Source organism: Ixodes scapularis, unplaced genomic scaffold (assembly GCF_016920785.2).
Source record: "Ixodes scapularis isolate PalLabHiFi unplaced genomic scaffold, ASM1692078v2 ptg000247l_1___fragment_3__unscaffolded, whole genome shotgun sequence".
In the NCBI taxonomy this organism is placed as follows: Eukaryota; Metazoa; Arthropoda; class Arachnida; order Ixodida; family Ixodidae; genus Ixodes; species Ixodes scapularis.
Window position 1 is genome coordinate 290,610 of NW_024609948.1, and position 15,210 is coordinate 305,819.

At 49.5% G+C, this 15,210-nt stretch overlaps 1 protein-coding gene across 1 annotated transcript in view; it reads left to right on the forward strand.

Annotated features, from left to right (window-relative positions):
• The first annotated feature begins 1,306 nt into the window (after nt 1-1,306).
• Nucleotides 1,307-15,210, forward strand: part of LOC120836067 — a 96,395-nt gene continuing 82,491 nt past the window's right edge. The window contains exon 1 of the mRNA XM_042287713.1: nt 1,307-1,439. Within this exon, the coding sequence (XP_042143647.1) occupies nt 1,317-1,439 (123 nt within the window). The 5' untranslated portion in view covers nt 1,307-1,316. The remainder of the gene's footprint in view (nt 1,440-15,210) is intronic.

A 15,210-nucleotide genomic window follows, 5' to 3' on the forward strand; every position in this document is an offset into this window, starting at 1 on the left:
GGTGAATGGATTAAACAATCACTACCGGGGCTGATGTATGCAGATGATATAGTGCTAATGGCCGACAACAAAGAAGATTTGCAGAAATTAATGGATATCTGTGGTACAGAGGGAGATAAACTAGGTCTTAAATTTAGTCAAGAAAAAGCGGCAGTGATGATTTTTAATGATAAAGATGGTGGCGAGCACAGGATACAAGAGGTCATGTTGAAGGTAGTGGATAAGTAAAGGTATCTTGGGGTATGGATAAATAATGGTGTTGAGTATCTAACGGAGCATGAAAAACATGTAGCGATGAAAGGTAGCAGGAATGCAGCCGTCATGAAACATAGGGCTCTGTGGAATTACAGTAGGTATGAAGTGGTGAGGGGGATTTGGAAAGGGGTCATGGTTCCCGGCCTGACCTTAGGCAATGCGGTCCTGTGCATGAGACCAGATATTCAAGCAAAGTTAGAAATTAAACAGCGGGGCGTAGGTAGGCTTGCTTTGGGAGCTCATGGAAATACGCCGAATCAGGGGGTACAAGGCGACATGGGATGGACGTCATTCGAGGGCAGGGAAGCTAGCAGCGAGATAGAATTTGAGGAGCGTTTGAGGGAAATGGAGGAAGAGCAGTGGGCTAGGAAAGTTTTCAGTTATTTGTACATGAGGAATGTAGATAACAAATAGAGAAAGCGAACTAGAAAATTATCAAGCAAATATTTGGGCGGCAGTGGGGGCGCCAACCAGGAATTACGGGTTAAGAAAAGGATAAAAGAAACAGAGAAGGGTCTGTGGGAAACGGGTATGCAGACAAAACCAACACTGGAGACGTACAGAATGTTCAAACAGGAAATTTGCAAAGAAAATATCTACGATAATTCTAGGGGAAGCTCTTTGTTGTTTGAGGCCAGGACAGGAGTATTGCGGACTAAGACGTACCGGGTTAAGTACCAGGAGATGGACACCTTATGTAGTGTGTGTGGGGAGCAGGAGGAAACGGCTGAACACTTAATACTTTTCTGTAAAGGGCTTCACCCAACAGTTAACAGTGACCGGGCGGATTTAATCAAAGCATTGGGTTTTAAAGACAGTGAAGGAAAAATAGACTTTACACGGGTAGAAATAACCAAGCGGAGGTTATCAGACTGGTGGCTAAAATCGAGGCAGGGGTGAGATTTAATCTTGGCATTCAAAACATATAATTAGATTTATAATGTTCGCTAGGTGGCGCAAGCCACCGCCCGATTCACAGGGTTTAGCCAGATCCATCCATCCATCCATCCCGCAGAGTAATTGCAAGTAGCTAGGCTAGGTGGCGCCAATGGTTGCAGAATATGTCGCCCAAAAATGGCCGACTCCTTCGCTGGAGCCTAGCTTTGCAACAGTTTTCTTTTGAGGTCAGGTACAAAAAGGGTAAACTGCACACCAACGCGGATGGCTTGAGCCGACGCTCAAAAGTGAGTAGAGAAACGTCTTTACTGAGCGAGCTCATGGATACCAAAATTTTACTTTATTTTGCTAAACAATTGTACCCAAGCTGGGATACAATTGATTTTGGTTTCGTGCCTTTTGTTGCTCTCTTGCGGGTGCCGAGCCCTGGTAGGGGTTTCGTTTTACTTACGATCTTGCTAAGAGCGATTTTCATACCTTTTAGTGCCTGGTGTGCGTTCGAAGGGGTTTGCTAGATGCGCATTTGCAGTGCGGTCTTGGTTCAATTTTATCATCCTCTCAAGATTTTTCGCAAGCTGCCCCAAGCGCTTGGAGATGAGCAGAGAGAATGCCCGGCACTCAAGAAAAGCCGGAGACGGTGATCCACCTCCTTATCGGCACTACTGCGGTCCCTCAAAGGAGTGGCTGCTGACCTCTTCTCTTCGGGACCGACTTCCGGGCGGCGGAGGAACTGTTGCGACGGCCTTCACTGGGGGCTTTAAACTAAAAACAGAACGAAGCCACGAGACCATCTGGAATCGCGGGCCCTCGCAAGGAGAAACACCGGCGTACGTGTGCGTGCCTGTGTGTGTGGGGGTCTGTCGGTGTTGAGTTTCAGCAAGAACGTCGCCACCTTACATCAGCCACTGGAGCGCGGCAAGAACGTCGAGGGATTACATCATCTGCCCCTCGCTGAAAGAACACCGGGAAATTGCCTCAGCCGCCCCCGCACTTCGGACACCTCGTGAACACTCGAACACCGGGGAAGGCTCCTCTCTCTCAGAGGGCCTTCTCGCCCTCGAAGGGCTATATAACTTGGGATTGGGGAGCCAGAAATCGCCGACTGCAGACTGCCGATTGCCGATTAATTAGTCGACCATGCTCTTGTATATTCACTGTATATAAAAGTTCTCCTGGAGTACTCTCACTCCAGGCCTGTTTCCTCGGGGCCATATTAGCAGCGAGCCGCAGCCCCAACTCTTGGTTCCGCGCCTGAGGTCGCGCATCAGATGAACGCACATCGAGCACATACACGGCACACACAAATATCAATACAACGGAGCACCACACTAAACCGAACACTACACCCGTTGATTTTGATTGAAACGTTTATTTAATTTCCATGCCTCTGGTCTATGGAACCTCATGTGGCATGGGGGAAGGGGGAGTGGGAGAGGGGTAGTGATATGATGGTGATAGATTAGACGTACCGTCCGATCCCGGAGGACCGGAGGTAGGAGATGATTGATGCGAAGATGAGATCTCGTTCTGCGGGTGCTGAGGTTCTCGGATGCGTCCATTCCCGAAGGGTCATTGGTCTAAGGTGCGGTGGTAGGGTGTTAATTGCCGCTATCCGTTCTAGTGACGTCCCTTCACAGGACCATACAAGATGGTAGCAAGTCGCAGGGAAACCACAGTGTGGACATCCAGGGTCAGGACCTGTGTCATTCTCATCTGTTGACTTGTATAACTTGGCACGCCAAAAGGGAGTCACCATAGTCCGAGTCTGGAGCCTGTGTAGTGCCACTTGCTCCCATCGTGGAAGCCCGCGAGGGATCGGGTGGGGGTTAGAAGGTAGGAGCGCTGCAAGGCGCGCTTTTCGTGCTCTTTGTTCTTCCTTCTTCTTTTGGGTTAGATCAAAGCCCTCGTCAGGTGGAACGTCCCGTTGAACGGGCGAGGGGACCGGGCCTTGTGAGGGCTGAGTATTTGCCTGTAGCAGTGCCCTCGCGGCCCCGTCCGCCCGCTCGTTCCCTGGAACGCCTGCGTGGCCCGGTATCCACGCGATGGTGATTGTTTGTCGAGCCGCGGCTTGACGAACCAGTTCGCGGATGCGCGCAACTGTAACGTTGCATGTGCTCGACTGCTGTAGTGCACGCATCGCCTCATGGGAGTCGGTGTATATTCGAGTTTCTGTAGTTTCTGCTCGTGGCATGTTCGTGGCTGTTTCAACGGCAAACAAAACTGCCAGAAGTTCCGCCATGCAACTGCTCCGTGTACATGCGGTAAGCTTGTGGTTCGTCTCTTTGCGTGTAGGGGAATGCCAGGCAATCGCAGTGCGGCCGTTGTTGTCTCTCGCCGCGTCCGTGTAGAAGACATCCACGTGCGCGGCAAGCTTGCTGACTTCAGCGCGGTGGATGGCTACTTGTGTAGCACGTCGTCCAGGGTGATCAGGTCCTTGATGACTTGGGAGGGGCTTGATGGGAGTGACTGCCTCTGCATCCCAAGGTGGCGTCGGTGTAGGCATGAGTGGGCCGTCAATTAGGTCGGAACGGCCAATCGAGGCAAGAATAATTCGCCCGTGAGGAGTGCGAGATAGCCGCTGAGCTTGGCTTATCCGCATCTCCTCGGCAATCTCACGGATGGTGTTCATTTGAGCGGTCCTTTCTAGCTGTTCAACCGGTGTGAAGCGGGGGAGCCCTGTAACGACCCGCATGGCCGCTCTCAGCATGGTTACTAGTGTGGTTTCTTGAGTATTTGTAAGGCGGAGGTAGTTCAGTCCGTACACTACCTTCGAGATTAGGAGGGTACGGACAAGTCGCCGGAGGAGATCATCCTGTGCACCCCAGGCCTTGCTCGAGATAGCCTTGAGCAAGTCTAGACCCTCCTTCCACTGCGATCTTACTCTCCGAAGCCAAGTGACTGCACCGCCTTTGTGGTCAAATGGGACCCCGAGGATTTTGACGGAGTTGTTCTGGCCGATGGGGATTCCATCCACCCTCAGTTGGATGTCGGTACGGGCGCTCCTGCGTCGGCTGGGTATAACCATGTACGTGGTCTTCTCCTTAGATAACTCCAACCCTGATCGGATGGCGAAGGTCATGACAACGTCAAGCGCGCTCTGCATGTAGCGTTGTTGGCTATCCGCCCCACCTGCCGTCGTCCACAGGGTGACGTCATCCGCATAAATGGTGAAGCGAATTTGTGGGATGGCTTCAAGGGCGAGAGCCAGGTCAACCATGGCGATGTTGAATAGTAGCGGCGACAAAACCGCCCCCTGTGGAACACCGATATTGTTTGTTCTCCATTGACCTTTAGTTTGTCCGATAGAAACCTGGAACGTGCGATCCTGTAGGAATGTTTTGATGAAATTCAGGAATCGGCCCTGTATACCTCTTTTCTTTGCGGCGGCCACGACTGCGCTGTGTGGTATCGAATCGAATGCCTTCCGTAGGTCAATGGCCACGAGCGTACGCGGTTGGCTTTTAAAAAGCCGGCGCTGGTAGAGATCATGATGTATCATGAGCAGGCTGTCTTGTGCCGAAAGGTGAGGTCTGAAGCCCGTTTGCATGGGATGGAAAGCACCCGTCGATTCAAGAATCCACGTCAGGCGTGTTGTGACCATGCGTTCTAAAACTTTGCAAAGGTTGGACGTCAAGGAGATCGGGCGGAGGTTAGCCACCGCGTGTGGTGTCTTGCCGGGCTTTGGGATAGGGATCACTGTAGACCTCTTCCAGTCGGATGGGAGTTCACCGTTCACCCAAATGGTGTTGAATGTGTCAAGGAGCTCTTTCATGGCATCTTGTGGAAGGTTCCGGAGCGCTGTGATGGTTACACGGTCTGGTCCAGGTGCCGACTTTGCTCGTGCCGCGCCAAGAGCGTCCAGGAGTTCTGCGAGCGTGAAAAGGGCGTCCGCCGGCTGTTCGTGCACGATGGTTTCCCGGGCGTAGACTTCGGCGGCGGGTGGCTCGGGCTGTTGGGGGAAGAAACAATCTCCTGCCTCTTCCGCAAGCTGCTCTTCCGTGATGTCAAGGCGGAGCGCCAGATTGCTTCCGGTGTTGCACATTTTTGTTTTCCCGGCAAGCCCTTTGTAGGCTTGCCACAGCTTGCGGTAGCCTGTCCGTTCGTTAAAGGAGTCGCACAGGCTACGCCAGATAGTGCGGCGGAGCTCGATTGTGTATTTTTTGGCCTTTGCTGTCGTGCGATTTAGGCGGATCTTATTCCTTAGGGATCTCCTGGCTCTGTAGCGCTGGAGAGCCTCCAGTCTCCTGTCCCACAGCTTGATCAGGTGCAAGTCGGGAGGTGGTGTGTCTTCCTTGACGTTGTATTCCGCACGGGACTCCCGAAGGGCTCGCTGAATCCGGTCTGCGAATGGGACGTTGGCAAGACGGCTCATTGCGGTGCCGAAGTTGTCCCACTTTGTGAAAGTGACTCGACGCCTGGGCGAGGAGCTGATGGGGAGCTTTATGCGTATAGGGAGGTGGTCACTGCCCCATGGATCAGTCTGGACTTGCCATTGCGCCTGTAGACGTGGAGAGGCCCAAGTGAGGTCGGGAGACGTGTCTTTTTGGCTGGCGACTTGGGCCAGCCGTGTTGGAGTGTCAGGGTCGTTGCATAGATGAAGCCCAGCTGCGAGGCATGCTCTCTTGATGTGCTTTCCCCTGGCGTTTTTGTTCGGGTATCCCCACGCGGTATGTCGGGCGTTGAAGTCTCCAGCTAGGATGGTATGCTTGTTCTGTTCTACCAAGCCCTTTATCCAATTGACCTCGTTCGAGTCCCCGCACGGTCTTATGTATGTGTTATGTATGTTGATGGATGTGTCTCCAAACTTGACCCGCGTGGAGACGACTTCGCGGTCATCAGAACATGACGCCTCGGAATTCAATTTTGCCTGCTTGTGCTTTTTCTTTATAAGTGTAACTACAATACCGAAATTTGATGTCTGTCTTTGTATACTGGGGTTAATGTAAGTGTTGTATCCCCTAATTTTAAGATTCCTGACGTTAGCCTCCTGAAGAAGAATAACGTCAGGTGCCTTGTTGCTAAGTATTGACAGACGCGTTTTGAATTCATGAATTTTCTGTTGTAAGCCACCGCAGTTCCATTGCAGGATCCATGGTTGCGGGTTCACTCGAAGCTTGTTGCGCTTGTGGATGTGTTTTGCCCCTCGGGTGTTTGTATGTGTATGAGAATTACTATCCGTCACTGCGAGTGCCTATGAGTTTGTGGATAGCCGCCGTGAGCTCGGACAGCTGTTTTTCAACTCGCACAAATCCCGCGTATTGAAGCTGTAGGATTTGCGTCGGCATGTCCATATGTTGGGGTGGATGCGTCAATAATGAAGTGGGTTGGAATGCTCCCATTGTCACTGCTGCATACGACACGCCGGCATCTTGGCTCACCGGTACAGCGGCAGGTGGTAGGGGCTTGGGCTTTTTGCTTCTTTCCTCCGTTCTCGTAGTTTTCTTCGGGGTGCGCCGCGGTGGGATTGCGCGCTTTGGACATTCATTGCTCGTGGCCACGTGGGCCCCATCACAGTTTGCGCACTTTGGATCTTTCGTGCACTCCTCCATACCATCATGCTGGGAGCCGCACGTTCCACAGCGCTGACCTTTCCGTGGGCACACGTCCATTTTGTGGCCAATTGCATGGCATTGAAAGCAGACTAGCGGTCTCGGGCGGTACTCACGAACGGCGAGAACCTCGTGCATGTACGCCACCCGTTTAGGACAAGTTTTGTTCTGAAATGTCACGAGTATAACGTTTCCCTTCTTCCCCGAGAAGCGCGCTGCTACCACCTTCTGGGTTCTGCACACGATATCCTCCAGAAGTTGTGCAGGAGATACCTCATTACCTTGACCACGTAGGTACACAACACCGCGGCACTCGTTTCCGGAGAGGGCCTTGTATGGTTGGAATGTGCTGTCTTCGTCCCCCTTGCGGATTTCCTTTATTGTCATGAGCTTTGCGGTGATGTTAGGGTCCCTGGTGGTGATGGACAAGGCATTCGCTTTCTCATTCCGGTGGACGCTGTAGTCCGCTTGAGCGTGGATGCCGGCATGCTGGATTGCATCGCGGATTTCTTTTCCAGTGAATGCACCAACTTCTTTCTTTCCCACGGAGCGAAGCACCCCAGTTTGTACCGGAAGCGGCCCCGGTGTAGATTTGTCGTCTTTTTCCGTTGCTTGTGGGCTTCGTTTTCTTATCTGCGAGGTAGCGCCTGGGAGCGGCCATTCTTGGTCGTCGTCTGTCTGGGAGACCGACGTCGCAGTTAGCGGTACCGATGGTACGGATTGACCCGGCGTGGGTCCTTGGGACGTGCTGTACGTCGACGCGCCAGCTTGAGAAGCCCAGCCGTCTTCTTGCGGCTTCGGGTTTGCCGATGGGAAGCAGCCATCATCTTCCATTTGTTGTACTCCTTGATAGGACTCTGCCTCGCGGTCCCCAGTAGTTGGTCTCATGGGCGACCGTGACCTATCGTTATTTCGTTTAGACCGTGGGTACTGCCTTGGGTCTCTCTGTTTATGCTGGGGCGGGTCATTCAGGACTTCTTGTGGTAGCGGCACAAATCGAACAACAAATTGTTGCAGAGCTTCCAGGATTGCCGGTTGGCGTTCAATCACTCCTGCCAGAACTTCAAAAAGTTGGCTCACCTCCGGCGGTGGTAATCTTTGGTGGGTCTGAAGGCCGGCGGACTGGGTCTCCTGCAGCTGACCTGTGCCATCTTTCCTGCCAACTTCTATTTGGCCCAATTTGCAAACGGTTTCTTGGGTCGGCGTGTTCTGGATGCCTTCCGTTATTGGGCCCGATGTGGCCGTGTATTGGCAGCTCGAGTGTATGCCTTCTTCTGTTCTGGATGCCTTCCGTTATTGGGCCCGATGTGGCCGTGTATTGGCAGCTCTGTATTGGCAGCTCGAGTGTTTGTGTCTCCCATTTCAGGTGATAGGCTTAGCGCGCTGTTCATGACACCATGTTCGAACATCACTGAAGTCGTCCCTCCCGGGTCAAACATTGGCGGTCGGAGGGTGACGGGAGGCCCTCGTTGGTCCATGATGCCCTTTCGGGCGCGAAGGTCCCTTAATTTGGGCGCTGCGAATAGCTCTCGGCGGAGGTAAGAAAAACAAGTCTTACAGATCAAGCGCTTCGTCGTCCTCCCACTACACCCGTGCTCTGCGTTTCCGTCTTTTATACTGGTCGTTTTGAACGTACGGAACTTTTCGGTGACTCCCTAAGCAATAAAATATATTCCCAGCATGTTGATTTTTTCCCAGCAATGCCATACCCCTGAGAGTATTTTAAATGGCTCAGGGGATGAATCTCTTATTAAAAAGTAAACGCTCGATCATGCCGTAATTATTTGAAACCCAATAAATCAAGCTGCTCCAATGCGGTCCGAAGCCATGAGTTTGTTTCCCCACACGGCACGTCGTAGCCTGTATTTCTATTGGTTTTTCTATTTGTGCTGTTCGCGCAAAGCTGCATTTGCCGTCTTAAATTAATCTCTGTAGAGCGGATATTCACTACTCAGCTGGAAGTGATGCTTCACGGGCTGAGAAATCGCTTTTCCATCAACTTGAATGCAGTCAAAGCTGCGACTAGCGGCAGGTACGGAGCTACGCCGTGGCTAGAGCACTATATAGAGTAGCGCAATCCTTTGAACCCCGTGTTTTGCCGACAACATGGCCGACAGAGTGACTCGGCGCGAGTCACGTGGTATTCAGGGTTCCAGGAGGCGGCCCGCCCTATGGGAGAATACATGGAGATCGACACAACATGGCTGGTTAAAAAATAAACGGCGAGTTCGCACTTTTCAAAACTAGTCTGTCGTGAAGTTAGTAAAGCACTAAACATTTTATCAAAGTTTTAATAATATCGGATGCGTGTGCAAATTTTGAGAAGGCAATTTCCAAGGCAATGGTGTTTGAAGCAGACGATTTTTGCTCGCAGCGGAGATGGGCTTTTCGGGTTGGCCGGAGCGGGTCACGTGAATGGTGTGACGTCGCCGTGTCGTCTGCTGCATGATGCCGCTCAGGCAATTTTTTTAAAAAAGTCACGTCCTTGCGGGGCACAAAACTTAACGCAAATTATTCTAAAATGTTTCATTATTATGTCAAAAACAATTGCCATTCCGTACAACCCCACAATACTGAAGAAACAACGATTTTCTCACGTTCTCCCTGCATTTCTGACCGCAGTTGGAACCTCCGGGCGTTCGCCGCTAGTCGCCGAGAGGCGGCGTTCTGGATTGCGCTACGTGCTCTAGCCGTGGCGAGCTTGAAAACTTCTAGCGCTCATCCCAGCGCGCCACTTGGAGGGCAGTTTCTCCAGGAACCGTAGTATATTTAAACATTAAAATAAAGGGTAGCTTTTTTTTCCGATTTTACCTACTATTGTTTTTTAATGCTAAAATTAAAGGGATACGGAATCGAAACTTGAAATATAGAGAAAACATCAAGAAATGAGTTCAATATGATCAGCTAAGCCTGTAATGAATAGTCGCACGGTCGTATTTTGAGCAGATGGCTATATTTTATGCTCTAAATGCCGCGATTTTGGCGAGCGCTTCAAAATCAGCCATGGAGGAGCGCGATGCATCTCGGGAGATCCGGCAGACGTCTTGACGTCATCATGCCTCGGACGACCAAGCGTACCGTAGTGACGAGTTTTGCCACTTGGAGGCGTCAACGCGTTACAATCTCGCTTTGTCGAAGTACCCAAGGGCTGTAGAGATCGCGGGGCCAGCACGCGCACCAAACCTGAGAACAACCGAAGCACGCGTTTGCACGTCGCGCGAGAGCTGAAACCAAGGTGGCTCACTTCGTTTTGGCTCTTTCCACCAAGACGCCTCGGTATTGCGTTCAGGCCTAGGCAATCTATACCAGTGAGCGGACATACCGCTGCGGCGCTGCTTTCAGAGGCATGTTGTCGTCACGACATTCCATTGAAGCTTCATAACCAACTACCAGGTGGTTTTTGATTATCGTTTAATTCACTTTAAAATATGTTTTCTTGCGTTTTCTAGCGCAATATTTATGTTTCTGTGGTTGTGCTGCTACCTGCGTCGTGTTGAAACAAAGAAATGAGCTCCAGAATTTGGTTTCCGTACCCCTTTAAACACAGTAAATATACGTACTTTCCGTCACGATTTCGTACTGATGTCCTTTCCCGAGAGCGCAATCGCTGTTGGGGACGAGACAACCGACTGTTACATTGGCCACTGTACGATAGGAGCTTACCGTTCAGACCAGCGTTCCAACATGACTATCCGCACGTTGATCGATTGCACGTAATCCCTCATGTGGTATTAAAAGTTTTAATGTAAAGCGGAATGTCAACCTGCGACACCCCGCCCCCTCCGATCACGGCCCGACCAGCGGCATCAATGCCCGACAGTTTACGATCTCATCTTCTTGTTACACCACTGATACGCGAACACACGGTCACAGCGGCGATAATTCCAGTCTTCTGTTTACAACCCACGACACTGCCATCACGATGTTGCAGCTACGTTGTTGACACGCACAAATACAGAACCACGTTGAACGCCGGTTGCACTCGGCATCGGAAAACAGAACCGAACTCAGCACGGAAGGCACCCAGGCAGCCGGCAGCAAAACCTGCCTGTCTTGGACGCAGTTCCTGCGGTTTCCGTAACGTCGAAAACGTCGACACAGTTCCGCTTGGTTTCGCTACCGTAGTTCCGTGCCGGTGTAGGACGCCGATCTCACTACCCCTCTGCTTCGACTACGGTAGTGGTTATGGCATAGAGTTATTATAATGTACGCTAGATGTTCAACTGGCGCTAGTGTGCTGCTGCAAATTGAAGCAGACAGCAACCAGTCCGAAATTGACTTCCGGTAATACATTTCTATGGAGAAAAGTGAGTGCATTTGCTCTCTGCGCTCGAGTATAAGAGCAAATATCACGACTAATTCGTACGCACTGGGCACATTAGAACATTTCTCAGTCACGCAGACGGAATAATTGGTCAGTTACGGCGTTTTTATTTTAAATTCGTGGCATAAAAAACGGTGCTAAAACTGCTTCGTACATGTATTTATGTCCACTGTCGGACACTGTTAGCGCGAACACGGCATCGGCGATTTCTAGCTTGGGGGATATACGTGCCAAACGAACGAAAGACATCTGACTATGAGAGACGGTAAGAACTACGCGGTAACACTGAATAAGTGACTCCTTTTGCATGCAGACGATCAAAATAAATTGAAAGCCACGTAATATAGTCTGATTTCCAATAAATAAGTACTGCTAGTTTTACTCTTTCTGCTCATGAATATGTGCGAAGATGCTTGTTCTGGGTTCCAATCATCACCCGCACGCTCCAAATCTTTGCAGAAGAAGGGAGAAGCCAGAAAACAGGTGCCCGATAAAAACTGCTTGACATAGAAAATAATAAAAATACACACCTTTTGTAGCCCACGTACTTTATTTTTTTACATTCGAATGTTTTTTTTAACCGATCGTAAAGATGCGCACGACGGAGTCATTTTCATATAATGACACGACGGGCATATTAGCGATATATGACCGGCACCAGAATGCTAGCTAACCCTGAACACATTCTACATTCCTTTCGATCGTTATTTCGCTTGGAATCGCTGCTCGTTTTTACATACCTGTCATGGTACAGAGGTTTGGGCCTGAAATACACCGAATTTTGACATCGTTCAGTGGTAAAGAAAAATGCCGTAACTAAAGCATTTACACTTTCATAATGTTAATAAAGGTACACACTATACAGTACAACCGAAATAACACAAGTTATTTATGTTATTTTCCGGCGAAGAGACAAAATGTGCGCGTGTTTCCCCATAGGAATGCACAGGAGCACTGCAAAAGTAGACTGGTTGCTGTCTGCTTCAATTTGCCTCCCGGAAGTCGCATAGACACTAGCGCCAGTTGAACCTCTAGCGTACATTGTAATAACTCTATGGGTTATGGGTAGGGGTGTCGCGAACTTTTGTCGAACCCGATTTTTAGGTCGAACTTTCGGGGTTCGACTAGGTCGAACCGGTTCGACGAACCTTCGAACTTTTCACCAATTTCGACCGGTTCGACTTTGTGGACAGTGTGGCCAGACCTTGATACAAGCATGTCTAGGTTTAGAAAATTTATTTTTATAAAAAGGTTTTTTTTTTTATTTTATAAACAATTGCAATTAAAATAAACTAATTCTAATCACTAAAGAAGTTAATAACTTAATTGTTTTGTACTGTATTAACTGAAATAACCAATCAGCGCTGTCCTTTATTAATCCCTGAGCTGTAGAAGGGTGTGTACTTGGGCTAGTTGGTTATTCATGAATACTCCTATTCATGAACAACCAACTAGCCCAAGTACACACCCTTCTACAGTTCATTTCTTCTACATGGGGCTCTATTCACTGTTCGCCGTGTTATCAACAAGACATCTACTTCATCAATGCCATCGCGATCACGGAAGTCAAGGCAAGGCACTGTGCCTACGCCATCAGGAACGGTTGCTACCCTGCAGAGGTCATGAAGCTTTTCCAAGTACCACCATCGGTGGGGCACGCCAAAAGGATTACCAAGATTTTGCGCGCTGAAACCTGGAGACAAGCGAGGCTCCTCCACGACTACCTTAAGGTATGGTGCTACTCCGTTTACAAAGAGCAGAGTGTGGCTGAGTGGAAGTTCAGGGAGTGTCAACAACAAGCTAGGAGGAATACGGAATTTCTATGGCAACGGCTGCTGGTCTCGTTGCCGAAGCCGGTGAGAAGAAAGGAGGGGGGCATCTGTGATGTCGTGATGGTGGGTAACACTAGCGCACCTGAGGAGGTTGTGAAGATCTTACAGAAAGGACCCAAGTTTGCCTATGAAACAAGCCTCAAGCCTCCGGAACTGTTGTCACTGGTCAGAAATGTAGGAGATAAAGCAGAGGAAGCCGATAGAGAAAGATGTATTTTGGATGGGGTTGATACCCTCCCTCGGAGAGTGGGCGGGTCCTCGAAAAGGCCTAAGGTGGAAAAGGTAGTATCTTTCTGCTTGGAGGAACACCTTAAGTTGTTGTTGGCAGATAAGGAAGGTGGTTTCGTGCTCATACCTGAGAGTGAGTTTTTGATCAAGGGAAAACAAGCGGTGGATAAGAATTTTAAGGAGGTAAAGAAAGTCTCATTGGCAAAAATAAAAGATAGGGCTATTGAACTTTGTCAGAACTTGGGCCTTGACAGATTGAAAGCATCGGTCGTACGAGCTAAAGGACTTCACTTGGACATCTTTTTCTCTGTGAAAACACACAAGGAGGCTATGCCGTTTAGAGCGATAGTAACACAGAGGGGGTCGTGGCAGTTACAGATGTCGTCATACCTTCAACGACATCTGTCACGGCTACATTTACATGATCCTTTTAGAGTTAATAACTCGGAATGCGTGGTAGAATATCTGAAAGAATCTAATCCGGGGCCATGTGATGCAGTGTCGTTCGACATTCAAGACCTTTTTTATTCAATCCCACAGGGGGGTCTGTTTGAATCTGTTAAAGAGGCTATTGATGTTTTTGGAGTTGTGAAGTTCCAGAATGAATGTGGCGTTGATGAAGGTGGTTTCTTGGAACTGTTACGCTTCTATCTGAGCTCTACTTATGTTGTTTTTGAAGGGGTGAAGCTGTTACAGAAGGACGGTGTGTGTATTGGGACGAGCGTGGCGCCTGTGCTAAGCGATTTATTTTTGGCAAAGTGTGATAGGGATATCAAAAGTAGGTTAGACGAAGGCGTCCTTCGGGTTTTTAGGTATGTGGACGATTATCTGGTGTTGTTTCGTTCACAGGCAAGTTCAGAAAGAGCGGGTTTTATTACAAAAATGTTTGATATTTTTAAAACTAGTGCTTCGGGGCTCACTTTCACTAGTGAAAATCCCGTAGCGGGTACCTTACAGTTTCTAGATCTTAAGCTTTTACTACAGCCTTCGCATGTCTGTTGGTTTTATTGCCCAAGGGCAAAGAAAGGAGTGTTACCCTTTGATTCAAGTCACTCAAAGGTAATCAAGAGGGGCATTGCCTCGACGTGCTTAAGGTCATCTTTACAGAAGTCCTGCCCACATAAGCTAGCAGTTAGCTTTATGCTTCAGGTGACGAAACTGGAGGAGGGGGGTTTTCCACCTCCGCTCCTTGCGGGGGTGGCGGAAGGCTTACTAAAGAAACTTCGGGGGGGAGGGGAATGTGGCGTGAGAGACAAGCCAAAGTCTAGACCAGCGGTGATACCTTATGTGCATAAGGTGAGCCATAGAATAAAGAAAGTGGGGGAAAAGCATGGGGTCCCTGTACTCTTATCAGCCCCTCAAAAATTGAGTAAGCTATGTGGAAGGGTAGGACGTGGTGATGAGCGCGTAGGCGTATGCCATAAGAATCATAAAACAAGATACGTAGAGTGTAAGGAACAAGTGGTGTATAAAATTCCTTTATCATGCGGAAAGGTGTACATCGGGCAATCGGGTCGGTGCATAAACGACAGACTCAGGGAACATGCCCTGTCAGTTAGATCATCACCCTCGGGCAATCTGGCTGTACACTGTAACAGATGTGGGTGTGTCCCACGGCTTGACAACACCGTTATCTTGACTCGGAATAGAGACAAAAAAACGAGAGAGATATCGGAGGCGTTTTTTATTTTGAAGTACGATCAGGGCATGTGTGTCAGCGCTCCCTCAGTAAACCTGTATAGCTCTGAAGTGGCATATTTGAAATCATTCGAAAGAGTAAACAATTCATAGATTAACCTTAGATAGATGAAGCGGCATTATTGCCACTTGTCTTTTTGATGTCACGGTGTATATATGTGTACGTGTTTTCAGTAATAAACTTCAGTTGCAAGTTAGCGCTCTGTGGTGTTCGTCATTCTTCAACTTGTCCGTCGTTTTTTAGCGCTTTTACCTCCTATTCAATCCCTGAGCCATCACCATCCAATCCGAAGCCAACTGGCCAGCCTGTCGCGCATGCGCGCACGAGTCGAACCTCAATACAGGGTTCGTCGAATTTCCGACTAAAAGTTCGAAAAAGTCGAACCTGGTCGAACTCGAACCTCGGCCGGTTCGCGACACCCCTAGT